This window comes from Phoxinus phoxinus (genome assembly GCF_949152265.1).
Source record: "Phoxinus phoxinus genome assembly, chromosome: 3".
NCBI classification, from domain to species: Eukaryota; Metazoa; Chordata; class Actinopteri; order Cypriniformes; family Leuciscidae; genus Phoxinus; species Phoxinus phoxinus.
The window spans coordinates 24,929,168-24,947,042 of NC_136878.1; the positions used below are offsets into that span (position 1 = coordinate 24,929,168).

At 37.8% G+C, this 17,875-nt stretch overlaps 1 protein-coding gene across 3 annotated transcripts in view; it reads right to left on the minus strand.

Moving 5' to 3' along the window:
- antxr2a (ANTXR cell adhesion molecule 2a) overlaps positions 1–17,875 on the minus strand; it is a 115,141-nt gene continuing 97,266 nt past the window's right edge. For all 3 annotated transcript variants that reach the window (XM_079606733.1, XM_079606735.1, XM_079606734.1), the window contains one exon: positions 1–2,301. In XM_079606733.1, coding sequence (XP_079462859.1) covers positions 2,263–2,301 — 39 coding nt within the window. In that variant the 3' untranslated portion in view covers positions 1–2,262. The remainder of the gene's footprint in view (positions 2,302–17,875) is intronic.

The window sequence follows — 17,875 nt, forward strand, 5'->3', positions numbered from 1 at the left end:
TTTAAATCCAATTTCTAAATATAAAAAACTTTTTTGCACCTAAAACAGGTGCAATTATCCTATTTTTTATCATTCCTTTTTTTTTTTTTTTACATAAGTTATTATTAATATATATATTTAGCTGGAGCTTAATTCAACACTTAAAAGAATGAATCCAATTTGCTACGCAAATACAAAAGGTTTACAACCAGTTTCTCTTCCCACACGCATTAATGGGTCCCAAAACGTTTTTTTTGTTTGTTTGTTTTTAAACACACATACACACAGGAACCACAATCAATATGAAAATATAAATATAACAATGTAAAATGCATAAAAGAAGACATAAAAATAAAAGGTAAATAAAACGAGCAAAAACAACAAATAAGAGAAAACTAAGCAGAAGCTCTGGTGAGGTTGAGCATGTAAGGAGCCGGTAAACATATCAAGCCATGTTGACACTAGTATGTAAATACCTAACCAAATTTTTACTAAAACTGAATTGACATTCTGTGATATGTGACATAAAAAGAAATAAAAGCTGAATTACACTCACCTATCTATCCATGAAGTGCATTAGCTAAACTTGTACAGTAAGTGCCACTCTGAGAATGATTATAAATGTTTCAACTTTTCTATGTATTTCTCCTCATGTTTCTTTTTTTGGGAGGGGGTGGAGGGGAACAATAATGAACGTCCCTACAATTATGACGATAGAAACAAAGACATAATTAAACGAGGGCTTTTTTTCCCCCAATGGTCCTGCCATCTTGCACACTTGCATGCCCACCGAATGGGAGCGACTGCGCCCCATTCTGTTCCCCCCTCAAACTTGATGGTTGTTGAACTTATTTTTAGTGTCATTTGATAAGCTTCCCTGCTTGCACTGAGACATCCCACTGACCCAGCCACTGGTCATTGTCTATACCACTTCCCGTCAAAGCCGGCACGCTTTGTCAGATTTCGACTCGAATATCCATTTTGCATCTGAAGTAGCGTATCGAAAGTGACTGGATCGTTCGAGCCTTTTTCTTCAGCTGCCGCCCCCTTCCTCCCCCACAGTGTTTCCACTGACACTGACATCATTCACGATCGTCGTCATGACAGCGCGTTAAAGAAATCTAAAATAAATATATATTGCTCGCTTTTCTGTGTGCAAGTGGAGGGGGGAGTGCGACGTGGATAATTTCTGGAAATGAACAATACTTATCCGTCCGTCGCCCCTTTCGGTTTGATCTTTCGAGTATATTGGATGAGGGTGTCATGTTAGCACAGCTAAGGAACTCCTTAATTTTACAAAAAAAAGTGGTCAGACCTCTTTTAAAAGATAAAACTCTAAAGTTGCCTTTACATTAATCAAAGTTAGATATTCCTATCCCAAGAGAACTTGAGCACAACATTTTTGGAGATCGGATGGATGGACAGTTGTATTGATGCATTAAACCCTTTAACTGAGGGGCATGTTTCTGGATTGTGACGGTCTATGCATTAGTGAGCACAGAACAGACTGCCAAATAAGTGGGGAGGAAGCACCAACCACCAGAGTTAAATCTGTCCCTCAAAACCTTGCCGGAAAGCTTTGGTCACAGGGTGTCTTGCGGTGCAATAACGCTCTATTAATTTCTCTGCGCTGTCCTCGCATTGATAGAAAGGTGTCTTCACAAACTAAAGGGCAAAGTCTTACTGTGTCCAATACCTTAGGGCATTCTGTCTACAATTTGTCATGCGTGTGCACTTCTCAGTGTTAAAATGACAAGATCTCCAGTCAAAGAAGCCCCGCTAGGCATCCGACGATAGTGGGCTTGGAGAGATTTTTGTGAAGAGACATTGCCAAGAGGCAAAGTACTTCTGCACTCCATGAGCCTACTGGGATTAGTTCTACTTCCCAGCCAACGGCAAAGAGCCTCATCTCATTCTGCTTTTTTTTTTCTTTTTTTTTCTTTTTTGAAATAGCCTCCGTCTGTGTCCATAAAATTCGTTTTTTTCCTCAGAAGGCACAATATGGTCAGAACATGAAAAAGCCTTTGCTGTGCATTAAAGCTAACCAGATCGGCTGCAAAAATCAGACACTTTTTTGGGGTTAATCTATTTAGTCATCTGCTTGCCATTCAGTAGCTTGAAAGATACCAGAATTATAAGTTTTGGAAAGCCAATACGCAAGCACCAAGATACTTTAAAGTGGCCAAAGAAGCTATGTCATCTCGAGGAAATGATGCTTTTTTTCCTGTTGTCCCATCTGATATACTTGGAAGTCAAAGTATTTCAGAGACTGGAGACGATCGTCTATTGATGCTGCATCCGACTGAAATTTATACACCGTCCCTAGAAGAAAAAGAAAAGGTCAGGAGAAGATTTAATTAATTAATTGACTGATAAATTATTGTATTTTTAGTAATTCATGTATTAGTATTATTACAATTGTAATAATAACAATAATTGTTATTAACACATTTGTGTGCCTATTTAAGACATCATGTCAGGGTGATAAACATATAATAAAATAAAATATATAATATAAAACATAAAATGTGAAAATAAATATATATATATATATATATAAAACAATCTTAATAAAAAAACTGGATTCATGAGTGAGATCAGGGAATTGAGAAAGCTGGAACTTGGAAAGTATTCCAAATCTTTCTCAGGAATATCTTATACTACGGAATGAAAAGCTTCTTTATTACCCCAAAAGATGTATAACACTACGTACAGACATATATAATCATGCCTTTTTTTCTTCTTTTTTTAAATGGCCCTTATATTACTTTTCCATATATATCTGATTCCCTTAAAAAAATATTAAATAATTTAAATAATAACAAAAATATACAAATGATTTTCTTAATACAATTACTGATAGATTTTTCATTACAAATAACAATTGAATCACACCCTGTACCCAGACACAAACAAATATAAAACCAACAGACTTCAGAATAAAAAAGTTCTCTTTAAAATTATACATCTTGAGTATATCCGTTCAGTGATTAAATGAATCATAAAAATGTGGTGTTTGCTCCTGTTTTCATTATAGCACAAAGTATCAGTGTCTCTGCTCTATAGTTTGTGTTTCATCAGCTGGAGAAACTGGGTGCAATGGCACCAAGAGGGAGCTCTCGCATAGCGTATAACCACCACACACTCCCAAGCACTCACTCCCACACACACACACACACACACACACAACTATGTGTGGTGCAGGATTTATTAATGCTCTACTGAACCCAGGCACTTTTATCATTGAGAGTTAATATATTTTCCCCATCATGTATGATTGATAACTAGTGTGTAACAACCAACAATGAAAAACTAACATCACAGTCGCCTGCCCTAGTTTCAAGTCGCAATTGGCATTAGATATTGGAAGAAACCCAGCGTCTTCATAGACTAACCACGAATAAAGGGCTTTACGTTGTCCCTGCATTGTAAGCCATGTGAGGCGCACCCTCTGCGATAGATCTCACTCCGTCAACAAATAAGGCACATCAGATGCTGTTTTGGCCACAGCCGATTGTGTGGCTAAGTTTACTGGATTTTGCAGGCTTTGAAGCAGGAACTCTGAAAAGCTGTCCGCCTCCACCACAATAGCTGTGAAGGGGCTCTGCTGTAAGATTCGACCAGGTGCAGAGCAATACGGTCATATCCAAACCCACGGTCAGACCCATTTTAACTCCATCGCTCCCGGGGCAAGAGCACTTGGCTTTGGACACTATATGTAAGCAATGTCACACTGAGACAGACAGAGCCCACCTGTGCCATGAGATGAGAATAGAAGGACCATGGGCTAGATATTAAGGTGATATTATTGGATATGGTGTTGTGGGTAAGACATTTGTACGACATTTGTTTTTCTCACTCGAGACATGCAAAATGTCATATTAAAATGTAACCTTCCTCTTGTGTTTGAAATTTTTATATTGTATAAATAATATTGTGTTTTATAAAAATCATTGTGAATTTTGGTTTATCTTTACAAAATGATCCTGACTCCAAGCTTCAGAGTCACTGTGTGTAGTCTTTGTGCTAAATTGGTCAATATGCAGCTCAATTATCACGAATGATGCATGAAGAGACAAATATCAAAGAAGTTCAGCTGAAAGTTGAATGCATAAAAGCAAAAATAATTACACCACTCGGTGTTTATGAAAAACCGGAAAGACACTTGATTTGCTGATCAGAGATTTCTCATGGTTTCATGCCATCTTTAAGAGATCACACAAGGCTCAGTTCATCAAGAGCTTCACCTCTGTGACCCCCACACATATGCTACACCTATACAGATCAGTCAAACAGAGCCAGCCTGTTGGGTGGCCATCATTAGCCCTCCATCTCTGCTCTTTGGAGCCGCACCCTTCTGACGGCCACCAGACTTTACAGAAAGATGTCTGCCGTGTGTTGGGCACCTGTCCAAAAGAGTCTGCATGTGTTTTTGCATCTCATCTTCTGCTCGCCACTCTCTGGAACAGCTTGATTCCCCCAACCCTGGAACTCCCAGAGGAGACGTCTTGCACTTTCTGTTCTCTGAAGGAGTGAGATCCAGGAATCGAGAAAGGTGGAACTTGGAAAGTAGCCCATGTCCTTCTCAGGACCATCCCATATTCCTCCCAAAAGATGCATAATACTATGTACAGACGTGAATCATTGTGGCTGTTTGTCAAAATGGCCTTTTCGTTACTAGTTCACATAGCGGATTCCTGAAATTATATTACAAAAAACTAATAAATGTGACCCTGGACCACAAAACCAGTCATATGGGTCAATTGTTCGAAATTGAGATTTATACATCATTTTTGGCATAAAAGAAAAATCGATCATTTTGACCCATACAATGTATTGTTGGCAAATATACCCGTGCGACATGCGAGGTTTTTTGATCCAGGGTCACAAATATGTATAATTTAAATAATGTACATACATACAGTACATATAGCCTATACATACTTTTATTAAGCAAAAATGCGTTAAATTAATCAAAGGTTACACTAAAGCGTGTTATATAATACGTATAATTTTAATTATATGTAATGTAAATGTATAATTTAAATAATGTACATACATACATACTTTTATTATGTATGTATGTACAAGAATGCATTAAATTAATCAAAGGTAACACTAAAACTTGTTAAAAATATTTATTTCAAATAAATGTTTAAAATGCTCTTTTGAACTTTCTATTCATCAAAGAATCCTGAAAAACACTAAAATATTAAGCAGCACAACATTGATAATAAAGAAAAAAAGTTTCCTAAGCAGCAAATCAGTATATCAGAATTATATCTGAAGGATCATGTGACACTGAAGACTGGAGTAATGATGCTGAAAATTCAGCTTGGCCATCACAGGAGTAAATTACATTTGAAAATATATTCAAATACAAAACAGTTATTTTAAATTGCAATAATATTTCACAATATTACTGCATTTTCTTTCAATTACGCCTTATTTGTACAAACTACTGTGACATTACACATATTAAGCTCTGTCTTCTAAAGCCTATCCGCATATTGAAAATTTTAGAAGATCAAAATGGGACAGGAAGTGCAGCTGCAAACAGGCCTGGGAAATGCCAGAATGTGAGCAATCCTGCACTCTAGAGCTGGCCCCCACTATCTCCACACCCATGGTCCACATACGGCCCACATAGCACCGCCATCTGGTCTGGTGGAGATTCAGAACCAAGCCAAGAGAGCCTAAAATCTAATGCCTGCTGACAACTTGGATAAATTTTCCAGTTATTAAAAAGTGATATAGGCACTGAAACAGTGAATACATTAAAAGCCTCAAGAAAAGGACAGTTACTTTGAGCCATCAGAAAAAAGTGAAGAAGTTCTCAATTTTACGGTTCTGATACTGTAGCTGTCACGGGTGAATCAAAACGGATCCTCTGACAAGCATTACATTTTGAAAAAATCATGTCAGCGTGAGTCTCATGAGGCTCTGGGGGGCCTGATAATGCTCTACCCGCAGCTTGCTTTGAAAGTGAGAGTTGACAGCATGATGGTGATCCCTGTAATTTAAGTCCACAACCACAATGTCTTTTGGAAGCACATAGACACCATAAATTACAAGGGTATAAAATAGAGGTCGACCGATAGTGGATTTTACCGATAACGATAGCTAGGTTGGGCCATACTTGCCGATAACCGATTAATGAACCGATAGTTTTTAAAATTGATACTGGATAAAAACAAACATAACACTCCAAGTAAAACAGTGCTGAACTTTATTATAAAAATAAAAAAACTGTATTGAACCATGAAAACATGCTAAATGAAATAAATGTATAAATGTGAATAAATATTTAAGTCAATAAAAGACATTCATTCAAACTGAAACAAAAAGTAATACTCTAAATAACAAATAAAACCAGTTACATTCAAAATGTAACTATTTAACTGTTCTTTTCAAGCCATTAATTAAAAAGTAACTAAATTTGTATTAAAGTGAAGATGAAAAAAATAAATAACCGAAATCGAATGCTTTTCTGATTCGTTTATGTTTCTGTCGGCTGTATGAACATATCATTTTGCTTACGTCTCTAGCTTTAAATATGCAACTTATCTGCATATGTAATGCATAAAAGTGACCAGCTGGATATGAACTAATGCAAATAGAGGTAACAATTGTGACATTAAACATTCGGGTCGGACTTACGTTTATGTTTGTCAGTGTTTTAACCGCTTGAGGTACTACTAATGTTAGCGTCCTCTCAGCCTCGAAGGCAAACAAACGCCTACTGTCTCTACTAATGCAGCATTTAGTCAACAAATTAATCACTTTATAATGATATGACAAAATGTACTGTATAGGCTACATACATTTGAGCTGTCGGTGCTTTAAACGCGCATCTGATGTCAGCGCTCTCCACGCAGCATGTGCTCTCCGCGCAGCACGCAGAATCACGTGTCGAAATAAACAACACGAGGCACAAGTTTTTATTACACCTCTAGAGGCCGCTCTTGTACTGCATCGTGCCAGCAGACCCTTCTCAGCTCTTACACTGTGTACTGAATGACAGCGTGCGCTTCTCAGCCGCTCCAGCAATGGACGCAACCAGGAAAAACTATCGGTATATATTTTTGCCGATAACGATAGTTCCACCAGTCAACAATCGGTGCCGATTAATCGGCAAAACCGATGAATCGGTCGACCTCTAGTATAAAATACCCTCTCCTGCTGACACAATATTTACAGCAAGTCCTGCTGGCTCAAATCAAGTCTTCTGGGGAAATAAAGTGGCATATGATCAGCAATCAAGAGCTGATGACTACCGGATTGACCCTCGAGACAGAAGGAGAATGATGGTTTTTAATCTCGAAACACCGGTAAAAAACCCAACACTGACATTATGTGTCATGATGTTTACAAATTGGTCATTACTGGCTCACATTTTTAGCATAACATTAGAGGCAAAGTTGACGGTAAACAACAACAACAACAAAAAAGACCCCCCCCCCCCCCCCCCCAAGCCATTAACCTCTACTATCTACCTCAGGTCAGTCTTTACATTTACAGTTCCAGAAAATCCTTGCAGGCTTTGAAATCCTTCAAGTCTTGTAAGTTGTGAGGTGGAGCTGCAGTGGATCGGACTTGTTGGTTCAGCACATCCTACAGATGTTCAATCAGATTGAGAACTTTGAGGCCAGGGCAACACCGTGATCTCATGATCCTCAAACCATTTCTGAACAATGTGTGCAGTGTGGCAGGACACTTCCACCAGGGAACCCCTGGTCTTCAACAATGTTTAGGTAGGTAGCACCGTAGCACGTGTCAAATTTACATCCACATGAATAGCCAGACCCAGGGTTTCCCAGCAAGGGTATTGCCCTAGAGCAGGGGTAGGGAACGTCGGTCCTGGAGAGCCATAGCCCTGCAGAGTTTAGTTCCAACCCTAATCAAACACACCTGAACCAGCTAATCAATGTCTTTAGGATCATTAAGGCTACAATCAGGTGAGTTTTTATCAGGGTTGGAGCTAAACTCTGCAGGGCTATGGCTCTCCAGGACCGACGTTCCCTACCCCTGCCCTAGAGCATCAGACTCTCCACCAGCTTGTCGTCCCACAGTGCATTCTGGTGCCATCACTTGCCCAGGTAAATGGCGAACACGTACAAGGCCGTCCATGTGATGCCTTGGGGCCTGTTTACACGAGAACGCTTGCGGGTGAAAACGTAAAAATATTTTATCTGATGTGCCTTTCGTTTACACGGCGACAGTGTTTTTGGGGCTTAAAAACGCAAAAAAGTGAAACCACCCTCCAGAGTGGAAATCTTAAAAACGATCCACCATCGTGTTCCCGTCTAAAGGGTAAAAACGGTAAAAACGCGAAAGTCTGCTAGACAGTGAAGGCGTCGCGTACGCGTTTACATCACAGGCATGCGCCAGTACAGGAAAATAACAAAACATTATCAAACTAAAATATAGCATTCGTTTCATTGACAAAAAAAAAAAATCTGTCATTTTTGAGCGACACGCGAAGAGCACCGAGGGTTAAAACAGCAGCTTTATCGTATTAAACATGAAAGTGTCAGTGTCACCGTCTCTTTCACTTTCAGTGCTCCACATTTCCACCTAGCCGCCTGGAGTGCACACTACATTGAATTTCACACACTTTTGCGTCACCATATGCACGCAGATTTCCCCCCCATAACGCTCGTCTAAACGCAGAATAAAAAGTGATAACGCAACGCCACTTTTGCGTTTTCTCTTCAGATCGTTTCCGTGTAAACATAGCCTTAATTGCTCTTGTGCATCGATGAGCCTTGGATACCCAAAACCCATTTGCCAGTTTGTTCCTCCCGGACCACTGTTGGTAAATTCTCACCAAGCCTTGCCTTTTCAGAGATACTCTGACCCTGGAGTCTTGCTGTAAAATTTGGCCCTTGTCAAAGTTGCTCAGACTTTAATTCCTGCCCATCTCTTCTGCATCCAACATGTTGATTATGAAAACTGATTGTTTGTTTACCATGCAATCTACCCAGACCTTCATACATAACCTTGTTAGGAGATGATCAACGATATTCGCTTCACCCGTGACTGGTCATTATGTTTTGACTCATCAGTGTATACTGCTGTATATACTGTATATTAAACATGGCTGAATCTAGTTATGTTTACTTATGTTCAGTGTAGGTCTATTTACAGAGCTGGCTCTATACAATAACATTTTAAAGACATGTTAGTAGAGCACAACATAATAAAAATGCTAGCAAAAATTATTTATTGAAAAAAGAAAGAAATAGAAAACAATCAGAGTGGCTAGAACAGTGGTTTTGTGCACCTAATCCCGCAGACTACATTACATCCGTAGTGTGGTACCTAAATAGGTCATGACTTCTGAAAAGCTGTCACTTTTTAGTTGTAATTAAATATCGTTGATAAAATTGTGTGCCACCCCTTGTGTTGTTGCACACCTGCATCACTTCCCTTCTTCTGTAGAACACAAAAATAATTTTTATTAATGTATTAGTGTTTTATTTTGGGTCTGTACAATAGAAGGATATGGTTTGATCGCCAACATTATTCAAAATCTGTTTTGTGTTCCACAAAAGAAAGAAAGTCATTCAGGTTTTAAATGACACGGGCTGAGTAAATGAGAACACAATTTAGGTTTTTTTCAACTACACTTTTATGTGACGCACATATAGTCTTTATAATTTTTACAGTAATCTCCTCATTCAGAGATGCAGACAAAATGAAGACACAATACAATACAAGCAGGTGGATGGTATCTTTAATCTAGGGATGGGAAATCTAATGATTCAGTTTTGACTAATCAATTAGTTCAATAAATTCTGTCATAATTTACCCTAATTCCGTTCCAAACCTGGATTACTTTATTTCTTGTGTAGACCTCCAAAGATATTTATAATTTTATTAAACAGCATTAGTAAATGATGACAGAACTTTTCTAATAAAGAACAAATTTATGTTACTACATATTTTTTTTTTCAAATGTGCATCTTTCAAAACCTTGTTCTCGATTCACAAACCTACTTAAATCCAATGTAAATTTGGTACCAATGTAGACTTATTATTGCAAAGGTTGCTGATCATCTGATATCTGGAGATGACTTGCTCTGAGGAACCAGTGTGTTGGAAGAGCTCAAGTTTACAAAGCTTGGTTTAGCTGCATGGTCACCAGAAAAGTCTTTCCCTGTGAAAGTAGCTTAAGCAAAGCTGCACTACATGTGCAGATGTTTTCTGCTCCGCATCCTGTCTTTCTTTCCCCGGGTTTGTCAGAAAAAGTGCACATCATTGCCAGCTAGCAGCTCTGGGCACCATCCCCTGGTTGTTTGAGAGAAAATGCCAGTCATTTTGGCGGAGCGCAGGCGCTCACAGACGGCACAGGCGGGCACAGATGGCACTAATGGACAAGCAGAATCCAACAGAGGGAGCAGGAACGAGCCACCGAGGAGAGCTATTCCAAATAGCAGCAGTGAAAGCCAGGCCCTGATCAGCTTTAGCAAGGTTACCACTGCAGCGTTTCATCATAAAGAATTTAAAGTGATAAAATAATCATAAGGGTGCAGAAATCTGTTTGGCCGGATGCCAGTGGATCAGATGGGAGGAGATTGTTCCTGGTTAAATACATGTTCCAGTGTAGCAAAACTTGAGACAGCAGGTATATGCTTCAGCTTGCCAGTTGACGAGTAGGAATTGTTTTTTTTGTGAATGCTTTATGCTTCCAAGGTTGCACGTTTAAAATGATGTTCATTTTAGTGAATAATATACTGTTCATGATCATTTTTAGGCAGGATAAAAAAATGCAACTGAAAAGTCTGCAAAAGAGCCCCTTTATGTTTTTTCCTCCCCAGTAATTATGCAGGTACCATAATAAAGATGTTTAATCCATGGCATTAGAATCACTTTGCTTAGGAATTTCATTATAAATGAAATAGAATAAAATAAAATATAAATTGGTTATATATTAGAAAATAAAACACTTCCCTCTCTGTGAAAGTTATTTTTCCTCTAACAGTTGTTTTGGAAGTGTAAGCAGCAGAGTACATGAATATTAGTTTTGCTTTAACTGTATTTTACAAAAGAGACAGATGCAAATTGTGAGAGTTGTAATGCGCTTGTAGTTCTTGTGTTTAATCACTGAAACCCCTCAAGCCACTTAAAACTCCAGTTTCTCACTTCCATGCTTGTATGTGACTATTTCCCTTCTTCCCCTCCTCAGAGAAATCTCACGACACTGCAAATGAGCATCCAAACAAAGCTGTTGGGCTCATCTGTACTTTTTCATTTCTGGCCTGTCTCTGCAGCTTCAACTGGCCTGCAGTCAGGCCCCTAGACACGATAAACATTCAGCTGCACAAAAACCATAAGCTTGCATACAAGCTCACAGTCCAAGAGAAAACACACTAACTAACATTTAAAAAGTAGGGCTGTTAAAATTAGTATGTAAACACATGCAAATAAAAATGTGTTAAAAAGTGAATATGTTAAAAAGTATGTTAATTCGTATCTTCAATCTGACATGACTTGTTTTTGTTAACCATTAACTCTCTCTTAGAAACATCTAGGGGTGCATTGGGACTATTGCTATTGAGATGACTAGGAAAAAATGTCCCAAATATCCTGAATTAACCCTACATATATACAGTATATATAGGCTAAAACTATATATGTGACCCTGGATCACAAAACCAGTCACGTTGCACGGGTATATTTGTGGCAATAGCCATTGTATGGGTCAAAATGATCGATTTTTCTTTTATGCCAAAAATCATTAGGATATTAAGTAAAGATCATGTTCCATGAATATATTTTGCAAATTTATTACTGTAAATATATAAAACATTTATTTTTGTGAATGGATGCAGCACAATTTTCTTAATGTTTAGATTTTTTTGTACCTTCAGATTCCAGATTTTCAAATAGTTGTATCACGGCCAAATATTCTCCTATCCTAACAAACCACACATCAATGGAAAGCTTATTTATTCAGCTTTCACATGATGTATACATTTTAAATTGAGCCATGTGACTGGTTTGGTGGTCCAGGGTCACATATAGGCTTATGTCAACAGAAACAGTAATATTATCAATAGTCGGCAAATATAAATGTAAGAAAATAATTGCATTATTAAAAAACATATTTCTTTATACACATTTAACCAATATCTTAGTTCACGTTTCACCTCTAAAAAGTAAAAATAGTTTTTGTTTAATCTACTAAATGTAGATTTAACGCATTAAATGTTAAATGTTAACGCATTAACTTCAAAAGAAATTAATCATGATTAAATATTTGAACGGATTAACAACTACTAAATAAACCCCACAGAGGAGTTGCTGAGAAGAGGAATGTGCAAAAAGCAGAAGTAGTATCGGAGTGTATGTTTGTGTGAGCCTCCCTTTCCCCTTGGACTCCTCTGTCTCCCCTTTCGCTTCCACCAGCGTGGCAGCGGGCGGGGTCACATGCGATCTGGGCCAGGGAGAGATGGGAGGTATGCGACAGGAGTGGCGGTAATTGGAGGGAGCTGTCAGGATGGAGCAGTGTTGCGTCCATGTGAGATTCCTGCCATTTGGATAGGACCACACACACGTGCCAGGGCGCCTACCATCCCGTGGGGTGGCATGCATTAAAGCTAGTGATGAGGCTAATGTGTGTGGAATCGCTTTTGGCACCCAGCCCACAAAGGGGTCAATGGGTGACCTGTTAGAAACTGCAATGAAAAGGAACATATACAACAATTTAAAATACTACATGTTAAGGTGTCTTGGACTGTTACAAACTGGCTAACTCTAAATGCAGCTCGTTGCATTTTTTTTTTGTCTTACCAGTGATTAAAAAAAAGATCAATGACTATTTATGTTTATAATAATCATCTCTATAAACTATTCCTTTGAATAAGGAGAAAGCATAACTAAACTGATATACAGTTGTTGTTGTTTTAAATACGGCTATTTTAATTCAATTAGTCTTCAGGAAATGTCTACATCCTGGGGGTTAAGATATGAAATATCTTAATAAAACAATAATATTATAATATTATAATATTTGATATAAACAATAATAAAAAAAAGTTGTCATAAAAAAAATTTTTGTATACACTTAATCATACTCAAAAAAGTTTCCAAAGAGTTGAATCTGCACATATTCTCTTTTATTTTGATTTAAGACCTCGTGATGCTTTTACGAGCAAGTTCCCCTCATTATTTAACGCAAAAAAAATTCAGCTTTAAATTACAGTAGAGAAAAGGTTTATTTATGTGGTGCTATAAAGCACAGGAGTGTAAATACACACTGGATGCACACCCTGCTATATTCAGTAGTAACCCTGGTGATAAACCATCTTGTTATGTCTACTGGGGAAAATATGCTTATCAAGCCACATGGTAATGTAAGCAGTAAATAACTTGATCATTGCACAGCAACAGTGGAAATCTAACAGCATGAAGCAGCTTCAGGCCACACTACATTAAGGAGAGCTGTATGTGTGCGTGTTTTTTTTCCTTCTAGACCACAACTGTGAGAACTGGGTTAATGTGACCTGAGTGGGTCAGACAACAACTGGTCCACACACACACACACACACACACACACACACACACACACACACACACACACACACACACACACACACACACACACACACACACACACACACACACACACACACACACACACACACACACACACACACACACACACACACACACACACACACCTTTAACAGTAGATCAGTTTTCAATGTATACATTCTATCTGAAAGATTCCACAGTGCAAGCACTTATCCAAAGACAAGACAATTGCAGTACAGGTGTAACGCAATGATTCAAGCCAATAATCACAACGAATAGATAGACTTAATCCCATTGCGTCAGCCTCTTGATCACTATTGTTCAGGACTCCACACAAGACAACCCGTGACCTTTCCTCTAGCGTCTGCCCCAGCCTCCCATGGAGACCAGACACCAGTCACTACGTCACACCTTACATCTACTTCTCTTCAGACATTTTGTTCATCTCCTCATCAGGTTCCATTAACTCACAGCTGCATTTATATTGCAGATTTTTCAATTTCAATACAGTTTACTGTAATCAGCAGGAAATGGCCTATAAACACCTCTTTTAAAAATGTACCTGGACTAAACTGGCGAGAAAACGGTCACTGTAAAATCTCTGATAATACTCACTCACCACTAAGCTCAATAATTTTTTTTTTTAAATGTCATTATTTTGAATTCACTATTCAGTGACAACAACAAATTAATAAATCAGGCCCCTATGATTTGTGCACGCACAGATTTACAGCATTAATTACAATGTAATATGTTGAAACCTATTTAATTATTTATGTTTTATCTGCAGATTCGAGCTAGGCCTGCCAATGGGATATTTTACAAAGGAAATGTTTTGGATTACATAATCAGATTAAAAAAAAAAGTTATTAAAGTAGTTATTAAGTAATTAAATTATATTACATTTTAAAATACTTTTAATCAGACTATGGATCATTTTTATTGATTACATGCTATTCTAACAATGAGAGTTAGCAATTCATAATTCATTGATTCGAGAACGAAGTGACAGTAAAGACAATTATGTAACAAAAGATTTCTATTTAAAATAAATGTTGTTCTTTTGAAGTTTCTATTCATCAAAGAAAAGTATCCTTTTATCAATGTTGCAAACATCTCTAGCTCATCTTGTTTAAATTAATAAACAAAATGTCCCATGGTCTGTCATCTATTATTCAATTACTGTTCCTGTTGTTTTAGGTTTTTGCCGTGGTATTGGTTCAGTATTGATATTTATCATGGTACTGGTTCAGATATATTTTAGTCGGTGATGTAGATATTTAGTTTTTTTTTTACATAAAAAAATTGTACTGACCCCAAACTTTTGAAAAGTATTATACATATTTTATGTGCAGAATCAGAGATAAGCTTCAGAATAAACACTACCTCAAGGATGTGAATAGCCTTAGTTATCTGCTCAAATCAATATACAACAGTATTCAGGACATTATATATCATTTCAGAAACAACTGCAAGATTGTTGTCTGTACAGCAAAATGGATCAGGTATCATAACAAATCACATCAAATCATAACCAACAAGTGAGACTCAGGAAGAAAAGGTATTGTGCCCTGAGAGAAAGAGGCTGTACCACAGCTCTGTTCCCACTGTTTTAGGAGGAGGAGTCTCTTTTCAACTATGTAGATTTCATGATAATGAGTTGCACGCTCATGCTGGACGTATTGTGACTGCATGTCTCTATCTGTGTGCGAGAGCATGTTTTTCTCCTACTAAAACCAAACACTGTCTTGGGCTGTGGCGTCAGCCGGTTTCTCTTTAAATGAGGTTTGCAAATACTATTGAATCGCCTAAAAGCAAAAGACAAGGGGTTGGGGGGAGTGTGTGTTCTCTTCACTTTGATGGTCCAACCAGTGACAGCATTTAAGGATGAGTATGTGTATTAGGCCCTGTGGATGAGTGTGGGTATATTTGGAGGGGGGTGGGGTGGGGGGGTGGGACTGGCTATTAAATGGAGGATGACAGGGAGTAATTATTCTAATGCGCTACTTTGCAGTGTGGCTGGGTTAAGGTGTCAGCTGCGAGTCATTAGGCCTGACATGCGCTGGATAGCGACGAGACAGCTGTCTCCCTCCCAGGTGGGCTGACCCACACCGCTGCCACCGCGCTAACCGGCCACCATCAGGGTGCCTCTAGAACCGGTTAGTCCAGTCCTGGTAGCAGCCATGTTGTACCCTGGCTAATGAACACAACCTCTTCAATTGTACTGCCCTAACACTCGTTAACTTTCTGTCTCTTCAGAGGGGGAAAACATTAGTAGAAAGAAATTTCAATTCCTAGCAGGTCACAAAGACAAAGAGAAAAGTCAGTCAAATAAAATGACTTATTCATTTTGGTTGTTTTGCCAAACAAACCTGGAATAAGTCATCCCACATCGCAGAGCAGAACAAAACAGTTTTACGCTACATTGAAACCCCCCAAAATGTAAGTCAAAGAAAACTAATAAGGGAATTCATCAAGAATGATAGCAGCGTTCATTTGCACACTGTCTTTTGCGGCTGTTTCAGTGAATTATTCAAATCAGATAGCGGTACAAATACACCCAAAAAAGCAATTTGCACAGTGCATTTCCCCAGTTTTCAGACCAAGTACTAGGTTAAGGAGTAAGGCGTCCACTGGATGTCTGGATAGAAGTCTGATTAGAACACTCTTCTCTGTCATTGGATCATATGAGAAATCAATGCCATCATTGCTAGAAAATCTAATCTAATTTTCTTCAATTTACATTCTACATTCTGCAGTCAGTAATAAGCCTAATTGATATAGATTATGGTTATTTTGACTTAATATAAATACTTAAAAATAAAACGCAGTGCTATTTCATGCATTTAGCACCTGTTTAATATAATATAATATAATGAGCGTCACCTGCTGGCGTTTAGTAAGGATAAAAGGAGTGACGACAGTGAAGGACGAGAGAGGGCCAGGCCTGGACTTAATGTCGTGTTTATATGCAGCAGTCTTCCGTAAGGGGTTGCGTTTTACTTTTGTTTTGTTGTTTGTTTATTTTGTCATTAAAAGTTATGTTTAATGTTCACCGGTCCTTCCTCCTCCTTCCCTTATCAACGAACTTTGCTAGAATAATATAATTTGATTATAATATAATATGATTTTATTAGAATATATTATAATTTGTAAAAATGGTATTTCAAAAAGGCAATAAAATGAATTTCAGTTATTGCTGTAAATGAGGTAATAAAAGCTGCTAGCATAATAATTTAAAACATTTAATCAAAATTCTGTTTTAAATTGTTTTAGACGTAGCATAGCATCTCACACCACAGGAAGTCAATTTTCCAAAAGTATTTAATGTCGACTATCTTACAGTGAGAAAAGATCAAATCTATCGTGGTCTCATATGAAACAAACTATGTTGACAATGAAAAAATCCATTCTCTTTTTTTTTTGTCTTCATTAAAAATTGAAAGCGACAACCTAGTTATTAGACAAAAAAAATTATTCAGTCCGTGACAACACACAGAAAGAAAAATCGTAACTCCGTGCACAGTATAAACATTTATAAATATGATTTATTTGCATATGTTCTGATTCTGGAGAGTCAGTGCCCCCGAGCCAAGCCTTGGATGGCAAAGACAGAATTAGTGCTAATATATGCAACCATAACAAAGAGCAGAACTTTCCATATCCTTATGTTACGGAGGATCATATCAACCCATACCCGATGGCCTTACTTATGAAAAGTCATGAGTCTGTGCATATGTACCTTAGAGCAAAGTTCACAGAAAAGACCTACGAAGGCAAAACAGTGTTAAACTAACCAAAACGAGACCGTAACATCCCACAGACAGAGACGAAAACAAAAGCTGAAATGTTCACAGAAAATGTTAATGCCTCTGCTCTTTTCCATATTCTTTAAATTTGAACTTATCAATCTAAAGCAACATGTTTTTGAAAGAAGGATCTTCGTAGTATATTTTTGCATGATTTTTAACTGTTTTATTTTCAAACCATTTTGTGTTAGAAAAATCCTCAAAAATCTTTGACATAAATCCTGAATTCCCGTTCTGTTTTCAGTTTTCGGAGTCAGATGCAGGTCTTCTCAGCTGGTGGGTCGTGACCCAAAAAGAGGGTCACAGGCCTGCTCTGACAGAATTGTAGCAGGGAAAAACAATGCTAAAAGCAAATCATGAAATGCATACAATCATAACCATATTATAGTGCAGAGTTAGAATATCAAAATATTGGCCTATCAGGAGTGCAGATTCATGTTTTGTTGTTGTTGACGTCAAATCCTGTGACGCCAATCAACCTTTACAGGTCCCAACAATATTAGATTAAACGAAATGCAAATGCTTTATTTTAAGGATATTTTTGC